Source organism: Hoplias malabaricus, chromosome 17 (genome assembly GCF_029633855.1).
Source record: "Hoplias malabaricus isolate fHopMal1 chromosome 17, fHopMal1.hap1, whole genome shotgun sequence".
Classification (NCBI taxonomy): domain Eukaryota; kingdom Metazoa; phylum Chordata; class Actinopteri; order Characiformes; family Erythrinidae; genus Hoplias; species Hoplias malabaricus.
The window spans coordinates 4,653,352-4,670,922 of record NC_089816.1 but is presented as its reverse complement, the minus strand read 5'-3'; the positions used below and the strand labels follow the sequence as shown (position 1 = coordinate 4,670,922).

General features: G+C 39.8%; 2 protein-coding genes and 1 long non-coding RNA gene across 4 annotated transcripts; 1 reads left to right on the top strand and 2 right to left on the bottom strand.

Moving 5' to 3' along the window:
* Positions 1 to 1,035: 1,035 nt before the first annotated feature.
* slc25a5 (solute carrier family 25 member 5) lies at positions 1,036 to 3,765 on the bottom strand. Its single transcript, XM_066648542.1, has 4 exons — positions 3,608 to 3,765; positions 1,798 to 2,284; positions 1,575 to 1,715; positions 1,036 to 1,482 (listed from the first exon to the last, which is right to left on the bottom strand). Exons 1-4 carry the CDS (start codon positions 3,716 to 3,718, stop codon positions 1,325 to 1,327), a joined length of 897 nt encoding a protein of 298 aa, XP_066504639.1. The 5' UTR covers positions 3,719 to 3,765; the 3' UTR covers positions 1,036 to 1,324.
* LOC136673211 (uncharacterized) lies at positions 2,812 to 9,709 on the top strand. The gene is made up of 4 exons (XR_010795903.1): positions 2,812 to 2,867; positions 4,300 to 4,380; positions 8,795 to 8,926; positions 9,230 to 9,709. It is a non-coding gene; the product is annotated as an uncharacterized lncRNA (long non-coding RNA).
* slc25a43 (solute carrier family 25 member 43) lies at positions 4,571 to 12,057 on the bottom strand. 2 transcript variants are annotated; one of them, XM_066648541.1, is made up of 5 exons: positions 11,782 to 12,057; positions 10,336 to 10,577; positions 9,201 to 9,373; positions 6,750 to 6,884; positions 4,571 to 5,978 (listed from the first exon to the last, which is right to left on the bottom strand). In XM_066648541.1, the coding sequence occupies exons 1-5, from the start codon at positions 11,883 to 11,885 to the stop codon at positions 5,766 to 5,768; spliced, it is 867 nt and encodes a 288-aa protein (XP_066504638.1). In that variant the 5' UTR covers positions 11,886 to 12,057; the 3' UTR covers positions 4,571 to 5,765. The 2 variants fall into 2 exon arrangements, with proteins under 2 accessions (XP_066504638.1, XP_066504637.1); XM_066648540.1 differs by having other exon boundaries at positions 4,573 to 5,978; positions 11,468 to 12,057.
* Positions 12,058 to 17,571: the final 5,514 nt, after the last annotated feature.

Here is a 17,571-nt window from a genome sequence, read left to right as displayed (position 1 = left end):
ACAGACAGTCACCTGGAGCAGGGCTCAGAGTAATATTTTACCTTAAATTTACAGGTAAAAAAATGGTGATGCTCCACTCACCTGTAATAGAGTGAAGACCCTTCTGCACTGAACACTGCACAATGTAACTTTTAGAGCTGGGGAGGTAACTACCACCTCACCCCTTCCCACAGTAGTGCTGTAAAACGAATTACACTAGGTGGAGCCCTATGAGCAAATAAATAATATATAATGTGAGCCTATTTCTAATGTAAGCACAGTGTAAGTTATAGAAATGCTGTAAATACTCTCAGTAGCCATCAAATACTTTGAAATCTTGTTTTAACAGTTGGGCTCCAAAATGTATTTGTATCTGCAGATGTACACACTCAAAACCCAAATCAATATCTTCAACATAATTAAAAAAACAAAACTGTACAAATTCACCCAAATATCGGATTAAACCACTGGACAAACATTAGCACACCTTGAATTATTGTTAAAGCTGACTTCACCACCACACCATGAAGTGTAGTGCTTTACATTGAGTGTGTAGTGTCACCTTGAAGATTACTGGAATTAGAGTCAGCACATTCTCAACCTATAATCCAGTGGCAACATTTTTAAAGATAAAAAGAAAAAAAAAGTAAAAAACCTTTGGCCATGAAGAGACTGGGTTATTGATCCCATGTGATGTACTTTAGACTCCTTCATAATCTACCTGTGGCTTTAGGAATCTGTCACGCCCCACTAGCCATATAATCTAACTCACAGGAGTGTTTTTTTAAACGAGTCAAGGGACATAGCACCTTCTTCACTCGAGCTTGTATCAAGTGTCTTCACACACCCCTCAAAAGGTCACACACATGACACTCAAGAAGACGGAGGTCAAACAGGCACCTCTCAGCTGTTCTTGGACACCATCCATCCACATCATGAAGTACTTAACACATCATCCCTTCTCCACAGGCTGAGATGGACCCTGAATGAGTGGCACTGAAGCGGCTTAAGAAAAAGTGGGCATATAAAGCCTTTATAAAAACAACAGCACAAATTTAAGAGTAAGTTCAGTGAGTTTTATTTAAGGTTAATACCTAAAAACAGACCGGCTGAATGACAGGTAGGTTTTATTACCTGCCGTGGCTTCTTTCTCTCTGGGAATGACATGGTGAGGGGAACAAAAATAAACAGAAAAGGGCAAAATAAAAGCACAAATTTATTCCCCCTGCACAACTAGTACTGATGTACTAGCTGGTCCCTATAAATAAGGCGGAATTTGAGTCCTTCCAAATGTACAAGTTATGTTACAGCTGAACACCACAACATTAAATGACCAACAAACATTTTAGATAACTTTCTTCAGCTCATCATATATGACAAGCACAAAGGCACCACCCATGCCTCTGAGAACATTGGACCAAGCTCCCTTGAAGAAGGCTTTGCTACCCTCATCACGAGCAATCTTCTTCCAGCAGTCAATTGTGCCACTGTACATAATATCAGCTGCAAAGAAAAACAAGAAATTTTAACACATGTATGAGATAGGTAAGTAGGTAAATAAGTTAATGAATAAATAAATAAATGTATAGACTTACCTCCTTTACGTCCAGACTGCATCATCATACGACGACGCACTGTGTCGAAGGGGTAAGATGCAAGACCAGCAACAGCAGTCACAGACTGTGCAATCATCCAACTGACCACAATGTGAGTGTTCTTAGGATCTGGCAGCATACCTACAGAAGACAACAAAAAGTTTAACTCGCTGTAACCTCACCCCAAACCCATACATCATCTCCACTGTCCAATAAAACCTACCCTTAGCGGTGTCATAGATGCCAAAGTAAGCTGCTCTGTAGATGATGATACCCTGGACAGACACATTGAAGCCCTGGTACAGACCCTTAAGGCCATCAGACCTGAAAATCTTCGCCAAGCAGTTACCCAGCCCAGAGAACTCTCTCTCATGCCCAGCTTTGCCAACATCCGCTGCCAGACGGGTTCTGGCGAAGTCGAGAGGGTAGACGAAGCAGAGAGAAGTGGCACCCGCAGCACCTCCAGAAGCCAGGTTACCAGCAAAGTACCTCCAGAACTGGGTGCGCTTGTCTACACCATCAAGGAAGATCTTCTTGTATTTATCCTTGAAGGCGAAGTTGAGGGCCTGAGTGGGGAAATATCTGATGACATTGGCCAGATTTCCTCTCCAAAACGACAGGAATCCCTGCTCTTTGGGGATACGGACAACACAGTCCACGATGCCCTTGTAGTGTTTGTCAGCTGTGATCTGCTTGCTGGCATGCTGCACCTACAAAAAGAAAAGAAAATAAAGAACGTTAGCTGGAGTACTATCAGAATATTATAAACAGACACCTCAATTTCGAGTGCAGAGCAGCAATAAACGTCAAAATGAAGCTCTTTTGTATGCTACATTATATAATGTATAACCCAGGTAGTACAAGCTTAGCTGAAGTGTAGAGGGATTCCAATTTCATTAAATGAAACTGTCAAAGGCTCTCGTTTAAAAGGGAAACAATGCAACCAAGGAACTATTACATGTCCCAAGCAAGCTCTTATACTGAATCAAACTGAGGCATGTTAGAAACGGAAAAACACGGAGGAAAACCTTAGCTAGCGTTACCAGGTCCGGGATGTCTAATAAAGTACAGTGTAATTGGCTATGCTCAGCCAAGTATTCTCGTCTTAACACCTCTAAAGCGTACAACAGAAAGATTATCCACAATATATATATAAAAACGAAACAAATACGCTTTAAGAAACAAACTATTAACTGGCGTTTGAGCGGAAATCTATAAATTAATGAATGAGGGGAGGAAGCGAAGAGGCTTCCCCAGGCCCCGGCCTTTCCCACGACCTTGGACAAGTAATCAGTAAGTCGTGATATATTCGAGGCAACGATGCAGCTATAAGTTTTCAAATAACATCTTTGATACACCACTCTTACTTCAAGAACCGGTTTACTGTTTTTAAAAAAAAATGAATGTAAAAACTAAAGCACCAAGTGTTGGGATCCTCCAATTTCAGCGCGAACTGTTCCGCGGAGGAGGTCGGATCAAGAAGACGACGTTCTGGTGTCCAGCCAGGAATATTACACAAGAAATAGGCTGGGAACATTAAGTCCCAGACTGCTATCTCGAACCGCGTCCTCTGTAAAGTACCGGCTTTGTTAGCTCTATGCTAACTTCCAGTTCACATTGAGGCGCTGTCTCGCTAGGCGGCTAATGCTCTCTGCTCGTAGCTAAGGTCAAACTAACGCGGCTAACATCAGCGGCCCTTCTCTATAAAGGGGACAAGGGGATGCACCACAGGGAGCGCACTATGATAACTCGATACAGCACAAACAAAAGTAACTAACGTTAGTCAGACCTAGAGACTCGAGTAATTAAGATGTCGCACTGCAGAATAGAAATTGTTACGCGTTATTGAAATGTTAACGTTTAAGTCAAATTAGACGTTAACCCTAACGTACACTCTGCTCAAATGTCAGTAAATCCAGTCAGGTAGCCTTGCATTATACCATGAATGTCATAATTGAAAAAAAAAAAAGCCCGTTGACTCCATGTAGAGGTCCCTGTAAAGTTAACCTTGCCCTCTTCTCGTTAAATCTCACCTGAAGTAGCAGCTTTACTCTCTCGATGGGAGCTACAGCTGTCTTGGAGATGGCAGCGGCGATGCCTCCGGCCAAGAAGTCCTTGGCGAAAGAGATGGCGGTCTCGCTCATTGTGGACTGGTGTTTAAAATTGAGTCGATTGAAAGAAGATGTTCCCGCTCAGCCGCAGGACAAACGTGCGGAATGCCGGCCGGATTGAAATGGCCGATTTACAAGAGGCGAACAGATTTTAAACGCTGTTCCTCGCGAGAACAAGCGAGAACCGCATAGTGCCATCTGATTGGCTTCTTGGAAAACCGAGGGCGGAGTTAAATGTTCTGTACCGAGAAAGGCGTGGCTTTAAATCACAAGGCCCAAGAAGAGCGCGTCATCACAGAATGTGGCGTCATCACCGCTACACAATTTTTCCACTCCAGTGAAGGAGAAGGGTAAGGGGACAAAGTCGGGATAAGGAGAAAAGTGCGTTTAAATCCTTTAACAATGAAGTATTAACGTGTGTGGCATTATCAGTTTAAGTGGTGGGGTGTAAATTCATACACAAGTCATTCTGCTCAAAGAAAGATGACCTTGCCATGACTTACACTATGCAAAAGATTCTATATACCCTTTATTATTAATACATTGAGCTGAATAAATATATACCAACTACAGACACAGATGTTCAGGTGTGTACACATAACTTATCTCCACAGAAAACCTGACGCAGCTAAACGTAGACAGACTAATGTGAACGTGAACGTGCAAACAGGAGTTGAATAAAAGTCAGCTACTTGGTAAGTCATTCGTTTAATTTTTGCTAAGGTGTTGCACACTCATTTCAGAGATCATTCGCATTTAATCAAAAGCAAAATCTATTTTACTTTGTGCTCAAACCTCTAGATGTGTTTTATGATTTGCATCCCACTAAATGTTTGGTGAGATTAACCAAAATATATATCTTGAGTTCCGTATGGAGAACTATAATTAGACAACGCAACTGTCAAACAAAAAAGGCAAATGCAACCAAGCTAGACAACTGAGAAACAGGAGGATTTCAGTATTGCTTTAATGTTTAAATTGCTTATACCCACCTCAATCATGATTGCTTTCAGCCCGTTTAAACAATAACAGTGAAATTGTGTTGTTTATAAATACTGCACTGAAGACAAAAGAAAATAAAGCATTTCATAAATAAGAGTAAGATATTAAAACCATCTTACAATCATGATGTCCAAAACACTTAAGTAGCCCATTAAGAAAAGCCCTATAATGTCCCTAACATACTTATGAACGGAAAGTACCCCTCATTTACAACATAATGATAATAATGATTATGTAAATGTTTAATACTGTCTGTAAGAAGTGTGATAGGGGTTAATAGACCAGTCTGAAAAAATATTTGAGGTATTTCAGAAACAAGGCTTGAGCTTTAAAAATGCTGGGCCAATGTTTTTAAATTGATACAAACTATATTAATAATAATAACAACAACAATAACAGGTGCTGTGGTGCCCTTCGGAAACCTGACCATTTAGCAGCAAGTAGTACTCCACATTGATGCAGTGATTACCAACAGCATGTTGTAAAATCTTTAAATCAGCTCTGGTACTGCCCACAGGAGAATGTCCTACTGTCCATTGAATACTGACAGTATCTACCCAACTGCAACCATACTGAAAGCTTCTCAGTGTGCATTTTTGTGCCATTTTTTGCAGTGTACAGTAAAAACAATAAAAGTGGCTTCTATTTTAACCATAACCTTGAATTCAAAAACAGTCCATAATGTAAGCTGACAGACACGATCAATTCAATCTTAGTCATACTGCAATATATTCAGTGCACTTTCTGCAGTGTTTAGTACAAAAATGCACTTGGTAAAAGTTCTACAGTGGAACTTGAAGAACACTCAACATAGTCATTATTCACTTAATGGAAGTACACCCAGTGCAAATGAACTGAGCGAAATACAGAAAAAGTCAGATGCATGAGACATTTTAGTGCATTATTTTGCTGAAAAAAACAACACACACTGCCAGAAAAATTACACACAGTTGTGTAATAAAGTGTGTGGCACTTTGTCATAAATCACAGCTCTGTGATGCCAAAATATCAAATGAAAGTCTTTGTTTGTCCCCCACCTGTCCATTTATTCTTCATAAGGTCAGGGAGAAAAACACGTTCACCAGCGATTTCCCATTGGTGAACATTGTGCCTGTAAGTTCCGATTCCTCAGGTATCGTTTGAATTCCTGCAGTTCCTGAGGACCCAAACTTTGGTCGACTCCTGGTGTGAGTTTATAGCTCAGTGGGGAAACTATATAACCATTTTGGTAAAGACAAACTTGTTTACACATCTCAAAGCAGCTGAAGAGCAGGCCATAGTAAGGGACAATCTGTAAAATACACACAAGAAATGTTTATGACATTAATATATATATATCTGACACATTAAAGTAAACATGAATAGTTCTCTTACCTTATCTATAAAGACTATAAATATTTTTTTGTACTGCTTTTGTAATATGTTGGTTATAAAACAATTAATACTATATATAAATCAATAAAAGCAGGAATCACAAATGATGTCTCTTAATGATGTCAATCTACACACTCAATTAAAATACACACTTTTTCAGTGTGTGTGTGTGGATCAGGAATTTGTTACTTGCCTCACTGATTTTGTTATCTTCTGATTGCATGTACACATGACACACACAGTCATTCATTTGCGTAAGACAAAACGTCTCGACCAGTTAAGACTAGATAATCACTACACCTGAAATTTGATTGTTGCAGGAATCATACGTTCATCATCATGGTTTGCTCTAAATAATTTTTGATTTTCATAAAATGACTCAAATATCAACCCAAGACAATATATAAAGTTAGCTATTTTTTCTTTTCACGTTTGTGTTTTTATTCAACTGTGAATATTTTAAGGACAAAGGAATGGTCTACAGGCTGTTTATATTTTTAAGGATTTAAGAGCTGTGAGCTCTTCATTTTTTTTAATGTGAACAACAGAAATCTATTACAGTTTTACTTTTAATTAATTTAAAATGTATCTCTAGCTCAAAATCAATATCCACATTCCCAACAAGTGGCTACTTGGGTTAAAAATGCAGTAGAACTACCAACACCAGTAGCAGTTTAATATATCTCACCTTGACTGTGTTGGCTGTAAAGCCACTCCAAAGGGACAACATGCCCTTGGTTCTTATGACCTCTTTGAAACAGTTTATCATTCCTGTAAAATGGATATCGACTCCTCCGCAGTGTGGCAGTAAAGGACTCTGAGCCTTTAAATGAATAAAATTAAATTTAATAATAATGAGACCATTACATTGTTACAAGTAAGTGGTAACATCATAAGCACAACATTAAAATCTCTCAGTTAACAGAAGCCATGAAATGTAGGGTAAAAAAAGGATAAAAGGGCACAACAAACAGTAGTTCAGTGAGTGTTCTTTGTATGTACTTTGGAAGGAGGCGGGTTCTACGTATTCAGCTCAGTCAATTAATCACAGGGTCAAGGAGGTTAGAGCGGCATCAAACTGCATAGCTGGACAACATCATTATAAAGTATTTACCAATGGCACATTGTACTGTGAATTCAGGATTCACAGCATAACAGTACGCAATGTATATAAATAAATTAAAAAATCCTGGGATTTTTAATGAATTGCGTAATATGATCCTACTCTAAAACGTTAGCTTCAGACAAGACTACAGCTTTCTTAAACACTATCGGTGTATATATAGATACTTTGTCTGGCACCAAACTGCAGGTTTTCCTTCACAGTTGTCTGGTAGCCAGTACACACTTAAAAACAATGATGGTCCTTTAAGGGTTCTTTAGTAAAGGAAATGGTTCTATATAGAACCCTGAACATGATTACATGGTTTTTGCATCACGAAGGGGTTCTTCAGATTAACGGAGAATGTGCTATAGATGGTCCTATATAGCACCTTTCAGAAAGGGGTTCTATATTGTACCAAAAAGAGTTTGATGAGGTCAGTCAAGTTGTACCAGTACAAGAACAGCAACACATACACTCACACATTCACTCACACCTACGGACACTTTTGAGTCGCCAATCCATCTACCAACGTGTGTCACGTTGTCACCCGGAGGAAACCCACGCAGACACAGGGAGAACACACCACACTCCTCACAGACAGTCATCCAAAGGAAACCCACACAGACACAGGGAGAACACACCACACTCCTCAAAGACAGTCACCCGGAGGAAACCCACGCAGACACAGGGAGAACACACCACACTCCTCACAGACAGTCACCCTGAGTAAACCCACGCAGACACAGGGAGAACACACCACACTCCTCACAGACAGTCACCCGGAGTAAACCCACACAGACACAGGGAGAACACACCACACTCCTCACAGACAGTCACCCGGAGGAAACCCATACAGACACAGGGAGAACACACCACTCTCCTCACAGACAGTCACCCGGAGGAAACCCACGCAGACACAAGGAGAACACACCACACTCCTCACAGACAGTCATCCGGAGGAAACCCACGCAGACACAGGGAGAACACACCACACTCCTCACAGACAGTCACCCGGAGGAAACCCACGCAGACACAAGGAGAACACACCACACTCCTCACAGACAGTCACCCGGAGTAAACCCACGCAGACACAGGGAGAACACACCACACTCCTCACAGACAGTCATCCGGAGGAAACCCACGCAGACACAGGGAGAACACACCACACTCCTCACTGACAGTCATCCGGAGGAAACCCACGCAGACACAGGAAGAACACACCACACTCCTCACAGACAGCCATCGGGAGGAAACCCATGCAGACACAGAAAGAACACACCAAACTCCTCACAGACAGTCACCCAGAGCGGGACTTGAATCCACAACCCCAGGTCCCTGGAGCTGTGTGACTGCAACACTACCTGCTGTGCCACCCCAATACTTAAAGAATATAACAGAAAGTACCAGATTTTGTTGGGCTGCAGATATTAGTAGGGGAGTTTTAGGAGATGTTTTAGCAGGTGGACTACAGAAAAGGTAAGCAGTGGGGTGTTAAAGACGTATAGATCAGCTGTGTGAAAATCTTGTTCTGTACCTGAACACTGAATGGTCCGGACAGACATCTGCCAAACACAGTTGCTTAATATTAATATATACATTAATTTTTGTAACTGCTTTATCCTGTTCAGAGTCGTGGTGGAACCCACCCAGAATTACTGAACACAAGGCCTGCCCCTGACAGAACAAGGACAATTTTGCACAGCCAATCCACCTACAAACATCTGTTTTTGGACTGTTGGAGGAAATCAGAGCACCCAGAGGTACTCTACACAGACATGGAGAACACACAAACTTTCCCACAGACAGGTACTTGAAAGTGGAAGCTGAAACCACAACCCCAGAACCCTAGAGTCGTGTGACAATGATTCAACGTACAATCCCACCTTCCCACTCAATTAATAAAATGATGCACATTTCCAACACTTTGATCACATTGAATCCTCTGAAACTTAATCCAGGAGATATTAAAATGGGAAAAGAACACAATTAATGAGTATGCGTGTAAGATAATGAGATATTAATGCCTTTTCTCACCTGCATTTTCCTTTTAATTGTCTCAAAAGGGAAAGAGAATGTTTGAGCCACTCCTGCAGCCAGACAGCCATTGATGAAGTTCTGCAGAGAGCTGAAACGGAAGTGGTGCTCTTGCCACAGTCTATCCAAATTAACGTAGACAACATAGCAACCCACAGAGAAAGGAACTGCACCTGTTCCACAAAGAAAAGAGTGTTCAGAAAAGTTTGATGCGTGCTAATATAAAAAAAGCAGAAGCTGTAGAATGATAAGCAACCATTTTGTATAAGATTAGGTCTGTACTTCTCTCAAGCATTTGAAAATGTGCCATTTTATTTTATGCTTTAATGCTCATTGAACTGAATTGTAATTATGATATAAATAAGTCTTCCAGAAAAGTTCAGGCATTTTGTAAAATGCAATACAATCAAGAATCTGTGATTTGCTCATTCTCTTGAAGCTTGAGTGTTGCAAATTAACTGCAAATTAATTTGTGTGTTTTACATATTCAATAAAGCCTGAGTAGTGTAAGCTACTACTGCCAAATCCAACCCCAGAGTTATGATATTTTAATTAATATCTCAAGCTTTTCAGGGCAATTTTTAATATATATTTTTAAATTTTAATATAAATTCTAGGACAGTTCTAGGATTTTTCAAGGATCTGGGATCATATAAAATTGTCTGTTTTTTTTAAATTATACTTGGAATATATAAGATATGAAGCAGAATATAAAATAAAGCTTGATAGTTTGAGAGGTGCGGAGCAAACATCTAACAAACAATGTTTTAGCTGGATTACTGTTAATTAGCTTCCACTTCATGGAGTGAAAGTTACATTTCAGTGAATTAAGGGTATGTAAAACCTAACAGCAGCAACTCACCAATCCAATACACATGTGACCCAGGGTAAGGACCATAAAACTGACAAGGACAGTGAAGCATGCTACACATTACTGCTTTAAGGGAGGTCAAATTCCAAATCCCAAGAGTCAATTCTAACAATATGAAATATAATTTAACCTTCACATGAATTAATTGATCTGTTATGTATTATAAGATACAACTCTGCCTCTTGTCTTTCTTCAGCTTTATTATAATTTTATAATTATTATATAATTATACATGGGGCACAAAAAATGTAAACAAAAGCCTACCTAAAATAGTAAGGGAAAAACCCCTGTACAGAGCCAGGAACCCCTCATTTCTGTAGACACAGGAAAGAGTATGCAGCAAACCCCTGTATGTAGATTCTCTGCAGTTCTGTGCAATAAGCCTGGTTTCAGTCACCTCTAAAGGATATGTAACCAGAGCAGCAGATATGCCTGCCAGACCTCCGGCCGCTATGGCTCTCCATTGTGTGATATGACCAAGCTCATCCATATGGAAGTGGACAATCCTGTAAGACATGAGAACTGAGTATACAGTTTCAAAACCAAGGTCACCAAGCTCTGGTGGAATTGTATAGCTACTCATTACAAAGAAAAAAATAAAGACATCATTTGTCTAGCACTAATACAACATTTAAAAAATGAATTTAATTTTTTATGTAATAATTACATTAAATGGCACTAGAGAGAAACACTTATCACACACTGAAATAGTAAAAACGCTGTGCTGCAGTCTCTAGGCTATAATTTATCAACACACTGCTATTGCACAATAGTTCTCATTTTCTTGTTTCCTAGAACTCTGTATATAGGCGATCCATATCTGGAGGAGGGGGAATGTCAATATGCGACACGTGACTTTTATTGCACGCAGTCGCCTGGTTCTTGTGGAGTGTGTAAGCATTGATTTCATTATCAGCTCCAGTTCTATCACACAGGCAGTTAATTAGCTAGCCTTTATAAGTCACTGTAAAAGCAGGTCTTCTATTCAAAAAGGCCCTCTACAGCTCTACTCTATTGATGACATCATCATGTGCAGAGGGCTTCGGAGCGCTGTGATTGGCTGAGCAGAAAAGGCGTGATTTTTGCGTGCCGTCTTTGCTATGAACTGAAGTAAACTTTGTGTGGCTAACGCTAGTTAATCGGTTTTAAGGCATTTTAAAGCAAGAAATTCGGCGCCAACACGGACATAAAACAGGCAGAACGTGCTCGTTAGCCGTCGCAGACGTAAAGGTCATACAAAACATCCGCTTAAGGTGTTTAAACGGTAGTTTTTAAAAGAAACTCGCTAGTAAACAGTTGGTTGCTTTGCTAGCCAGCTGATTCCCGGCACAAACTCAAATGACAGACACCAACAACTAATACAAACGCATACAAAAACATTAGTTTATTAACTTACTTTTTGTATATGGTCAAATGTACAGCGCTGTATGGAAACAATCGAAGGCAAGACACCGCATTTCCCTTCCAAAATGCTCGTAAGCCTTCATTCTGATAAAGTAAAGTAAAACTGTTCGTAAAGCCGCGTTTACAGTGAAATGTCCCAACTTGGTTTAAAATCTTCACCACTTCCAACGGCGATGTGACGGTTTTACTGAAAACACCGGCAAAACCGACGCAAAGAAAACTCTGTGAACTCGTCAGTCTGTTATCCTTCTTCACAGTTGCCATATTTTCTCGATTGTTATAAAATAGGTTTAATACCATACGGACCTTGGTTCGACTTCTTTATAATAGCGTCCAGTGTCTGGTGGCAAAAAATCGAAACAAAAACGAATACATTTCATGACATTTGAGTGAGTGTACTCTCCTAGCATCAGCCAAAAGCCTTATTGACGTTGCAGTGTCTCTTACAGCTCTCATTGGTGCGGGCTCTGTGTAGGGTCGGGAAAAATAGAGAGAATTAGCCAATAGTAGATTGAGTCCCCGGAATCCACCAATGGGCGCTGTAAGAGACATCACCAAGGCTTGTGGCAGACGCTAGGAGTAATACAGTCACTCAAGCAGATTTTAACGTTAGTGTCTCAGGCTGCGTTCATTGGATAAATCTAATCCGAGAGGCGGGGCCATTGTAGAAAATCAGCCAACAGTAGCTTGACTCTCTGGAATCCACCAATAATAGTGAGATGTGAATAAAATAGGGATTGAACCTAAATAATTCCCTGCCATCTGCACAGTGCACTACATTAGTGCGTCGGAGTTTTAGGGCCACATCATTGAAAAAAAAAAAGATTCGAATAATAAAGCTAGAATTCTGAGTATAAAGTCGGATTAATTCTGAAATTAAAGTCAGAACAATTCTGAAATAAAGTCAGAGAATAAAGTCGCTGCACGTATAATTGGGCAGACACAACTGCAGTATAACTGAGGAAATCAGTGTATTGCTGAAGTCATACTATGGTATAGATTTCAGGAATAAATACTCAGTCCTCTGGCACATCAGGACCAGATTGTTATTAGCAATTGAATGCTGAATAAGTGCAAGAATGCATTTATTCAGAAGAGGGCATGTAGTTTCACAAGATACAATTTATGATCACGCAAAAGATGGATCCAGAGGGAGTGGATATCTGGCGTGTCCACGAGGCTCCATTGCGTTATGGCTTATGGTCTCATACAATAAACTAAAGCCGTATCGCAGTCTGTGGCTGAACTGACTGGGTTAGTTGTCATGGCATATGTATAGAAGCATTTAAAAAAAAAATTAATATACGCTGTGGCCCTAAAACTCCATCGTACATTAGTGGTAAAATGTTGCCCGTCCAAAGTCTTCCAATAAGACCTAATAGACTTCTACAGCCAGAAAATGCATGTTGATGCTTAATACATCTACAGCTTATGTAAGAATTTAAGTCATTTATGTTCTGTGTAGGCCCAAATATACAGTGCAAGCTCATATCACTGATCAAGTGCACACATAATATTTTCACGCATTTTATGTTTTAAGGTAATAATGATTTGGAGAGTAATTCTGTTATTGCGTTTTTAACTATTCCTTTTTTAATCCATCATGCACTAGGTGCTGGGATATTTCCGAGAGTATGTGGTGATATGTAGGGTAAATATTGAAGATGGATTTGATTTGAGTGTGAGTTACTGGGAGCCCTTTCCAAGGTCTTTCCTGCCTTGCCCCTAGCATTTGCAGGTTGGCTCTTGACCCACTATGGCCCTGACCAGTATGAAACAGGTACAGAAAATGAGCGAATTAATTCATTTTAAGTATTGTAATCGGGTTTAATGTGTATTAGGTTACTCTATGTCATATACAGAGAATGTATGCACATGTTTTTAAACATTGAAATATATAGGACCTGCCCAACTTGTTTAATCTTGTACATGCTTCTATATAAGTTTAGAACAACTTAGTTTTCACTGTATTTTTATTAGGTATGGAATAATAACCATTAGGGTGTAATATCCTTGGGTTTCAAATTCTTGTGTCTATTAAGCCATGAAATACTTGATCAACAGCCAGATCATTTGAAGCAGTCAGAATAATGACCAGAAGATCTAAACACTGGTTTTATATTCAAAATTTCTGCTTATTTAATGGGAAATGATTAGTTGTAAAAACAAATACTCATATTCAGACACAGACATCCCAGTTTATTACATGAAAATATTATTAATATATTTATTTAATTTTTAAGATGTCTTTATTATAGTTTGAAGATTAGATGAAACATGGCATGAAACATCTGTTCATTCTTTACCTTTCTATAATAATATAAATATTCAGGGAGTTGCACAGGAAGTGACATACTATTCTATTTTTAAAAATGTAATTACATTTATTAATCTAAGCAATGCAAAAGTGTACAAATAAAATAAAATAGCTGTTGGCTTATTATATACAACTCAATCATTTGAACTATGCAGAGTGAACACTAGGGGGAAACCTAACATTGCTTCATTCACGAGACTCACTCCACGAGCAACAGAAGAGACGGAGCAGCAACGGTGTTGCAAAGGCTTTTGTATTTACACTGAGGGTTCAGATGTGCACGAGTAATACTCCATTCTAGAGAAACTATTGTTAATTATAATAATACTTAATAAAAATTATTATGAATATTATTAATATTAATACATTATATGATATATAGTTAAATTAAAAATATATATTTTTACTATATACGTGATGCCTGATACATTATTTTGCGGTTTCATATACGGTTCTGGCCTGAAATATTACTGATATTATTATTTTCGTATTTATTTTGTGTTTGTTGTGGTCGATTTCAAAATAGAACATAAAGTGAACACTAGGGGGAGACATCATACTGCTGCATTACTCACACACACCTGAGCAATCTGATGTACACTATATGTCAAGTCTCATCTAATTTGTGAATTCAGCTTCTTTCGCGTACATCACATTGCATAAATAGCCGAAAAGTATTAAATAAAACGAGACACTCTGGAGCAGACCTACATAAACATTGCAGCCCCAAACTCAAGCCAAGTTTTCAGCTTGAGGCGTATGAAGCACCTAGGTATTAAAGATGCAGCAGTGAAACCGTGTTCTTTGGAGTGATGAAGCTACATACAATGCCTTTGAGATGAATGGGTGTGAATTCAGTACTAATCATACAACATCTGTATCCAACCTCAATAATATTTATATGAATTAATGCTATCAAATCCCCACAGAAATGATCCAACATTAAGTGTAAAGCCTTTATTGAATGTCAGAGACTGGTATTGCAGAAAAAGGGGGGGGGGGGGATTCCATGTTAACATTCACAAACCTTTGCCCATTAAGTATAAGGGTGTGTTCTCTGATTCATTTAATTATGGCGCCTCGTTTTGATATTTTACTGAATGCCTTCCACTTTTAAAAGTGATCAATTAAAAATATTTTACAGTATGTTCTACTACTGGTAAAAATAATGGAATCATCAGACTTTGAGAAAGTTCTTACTTCGTAGCAAATAAAAAATAAAAGTTCTGACACAAAATACATTTTGTTAATAGCCAAAGCTTCTGGCTTCATGAAACAAATTTCAGAAAATGAATGTAAATTATTTCAATGAATAGCATTTTTCCCAGTAGAAATAATTATGGAATCGCTCAGTTGTGAGAAAAAAATGATGGAATCATTGCTACTTTATTTTCTAAAACAAATATTGGCACAAGTCTAAATACATTCCATCAGGGGGAAATAGAGGAACAATAATGGCATGTATATGATGGGATAAACACCACACATACACACACACACACACACACACACAAACACACACAACAACCACTACCGCCACGACCACTATGTCCAAAGACACACACTGGGAGGTGGATTGACTATTCAGCAGTGTCCATAGGTGTGAGTGTGTGCTCCCCTGTGATGGACTGGAACAGTGTGTGGGGTGTGTTTCTGCTTTACTCCCAGTGATTCTGGGTACACTCCTGATACACTGTGACCCTGAACAGGATGAGGTGGTTACTGAAAATGAATGATTGGTTTATGACAAGCATTGTTGGCAAAGGCAAGTTGATGTGTCAATCATTATTTGAGAAAGTGGTTTTTTTTTCATAAGTGAACTTCATGCTTCAAATTAAGTCAATTAAGAATTTAGATCATTTTCTACTTGTGATTTTGTTGCTGATGATTTCCATAATTCAATTGTTCATTCTGGGAATAAAATGAAATGAAAATTAAATAAAATGTATCATAAGGTATGGACTTCATTCATTCATTCATTATCTGTAAGCACTTATCCAGTCCAGGGTCGCGGTGGGTCCAGAGCCTACGTGGAATCACTGGACGCAAGGCGGGAATACACCCTGGAGGGGGCGCCAGTCCTTCACAGGGCAACACACACACTCCCACATTCACTCACACCTACGGACACTTTTGAGTCACCAATCCACCTACCAACGTGTGTTTTTGGACTGTGGGAGGAAACCGAAGCACCCAGAGGAAACCCACGCAGACACAGGGAGAACACACTCCTCACAGACAGTCACCCGGAGGAAAACCACACAAACACAGGGAGAACACACCAACTCCTCACAGACAAGCACCCGGAGCGGGAATTAAACCCACAACCTCCAGGCCCCTGGAGCTGTGTGATTGTGACACTACCTGCTGCGCCACCGTGCCGCCCTCATGTGATATTGAATTATTATTAATATTATTATTATTTCAAAATTTTATTAAGCAAATAAAGAGTATAGTGCTTCAGAGTGTTCAGAAATGTGTTGTCTGTGTGTCCTCTATGTAGACGTAAGACGTATGATGTTTTGTAATTGCATGTGCACTATAATATAGACTATCTGCTCTCATTCGCCATGAGGATGAAAGTTACGCATATGATCCCTCCATGTGTCTCAGCAGGGTCTTGTAGCTCCTTTCCTGTTGGGATGGGTGTTTGTTTTTGGCCTGTGTCCCCAGCGAGGTGCACCTCCCTCCCCTGCTGGGCCAACAACCTCAGCTCCCTGTGAAGAGCCCACCTCCTGTCTGACCGGACCACTTGGCTTCTTCACAAAAGACTACTGGAATAACAGAGCCCCGAGAAGGAAATGACGGCCTCTTCAAAAGAGTACCTCTATGCAGCCCTGTGCTGGGGGGGAGGGGAGAGCAGGGGCACAGAGAGGTGTCAGGAACATACTTGAGGCGCAGATCTAGAGTTTATATGAGTACTTATACAAACATTTTAGCTTAGCCACTGTAAAATCCACATACTGTTAGATAAGTGGAAAGAGTAGTACTGCAACACAGTGAAATAAGGTGAGCACCAAGCACCAAATAACAGACTGTGTCTACCCCATGTGACATATTTCTATGGACAAAGGAACGTTTATCTCTGAAAAACACGTGAATAGCTTTTAGCAGGGTTTATAAGGGATTATAATATTTAGATTTTGGGCATGAATGGGATTCCATAAAATGCATGTCTTGATATTAAAGGAATATACATAAAACACATGATGGTATTTCATATGTCTTTATAACAGATGCCGATATGAACTCCAGGTGGATTACATTGAAGAGAAGTTGTGAGAAGGGCCTGAACGTGTGAGGGATGTTTCTCTGCAGTGTCACTGTGGCCTGTTAAAGAATGTCAAAGTGGGAATAAGAAGATTCTCCAGTCTCAGGAGCCATAAAAGTTGCAGTGCTTCCTTTGAACGTGGCAGAAAAAACTCCCTTTGATCTCACTGTCATATGCATGTGGCTCCTAATACAAGATAATGTGGCGATGCTGGTGCCAGATAAGTGGTGTGAAGTGTGTGCGTGTGCTGCCTCTTATCAATTAGGGGCAGAGTCATTTAACAGGGTCAGGGCTTGTTGTGTGTTGCCACAAGGTCTCCACTGTGGCTGGACGGATCTCCTCCCCTATCCCTCACTCCTCTCTTGATCTTTTTTCGGCACTCTCCTCCTCTCTTTTACTTGCTCTGTTCTGCTGGTACTCACATTGAGGACAGGGTCCCGACTTCCTCCCGAATTACAGAGCGTTCTCCCTTGTTTGCTGACCATCTTGCGGGCTGTGTATCTTGGGA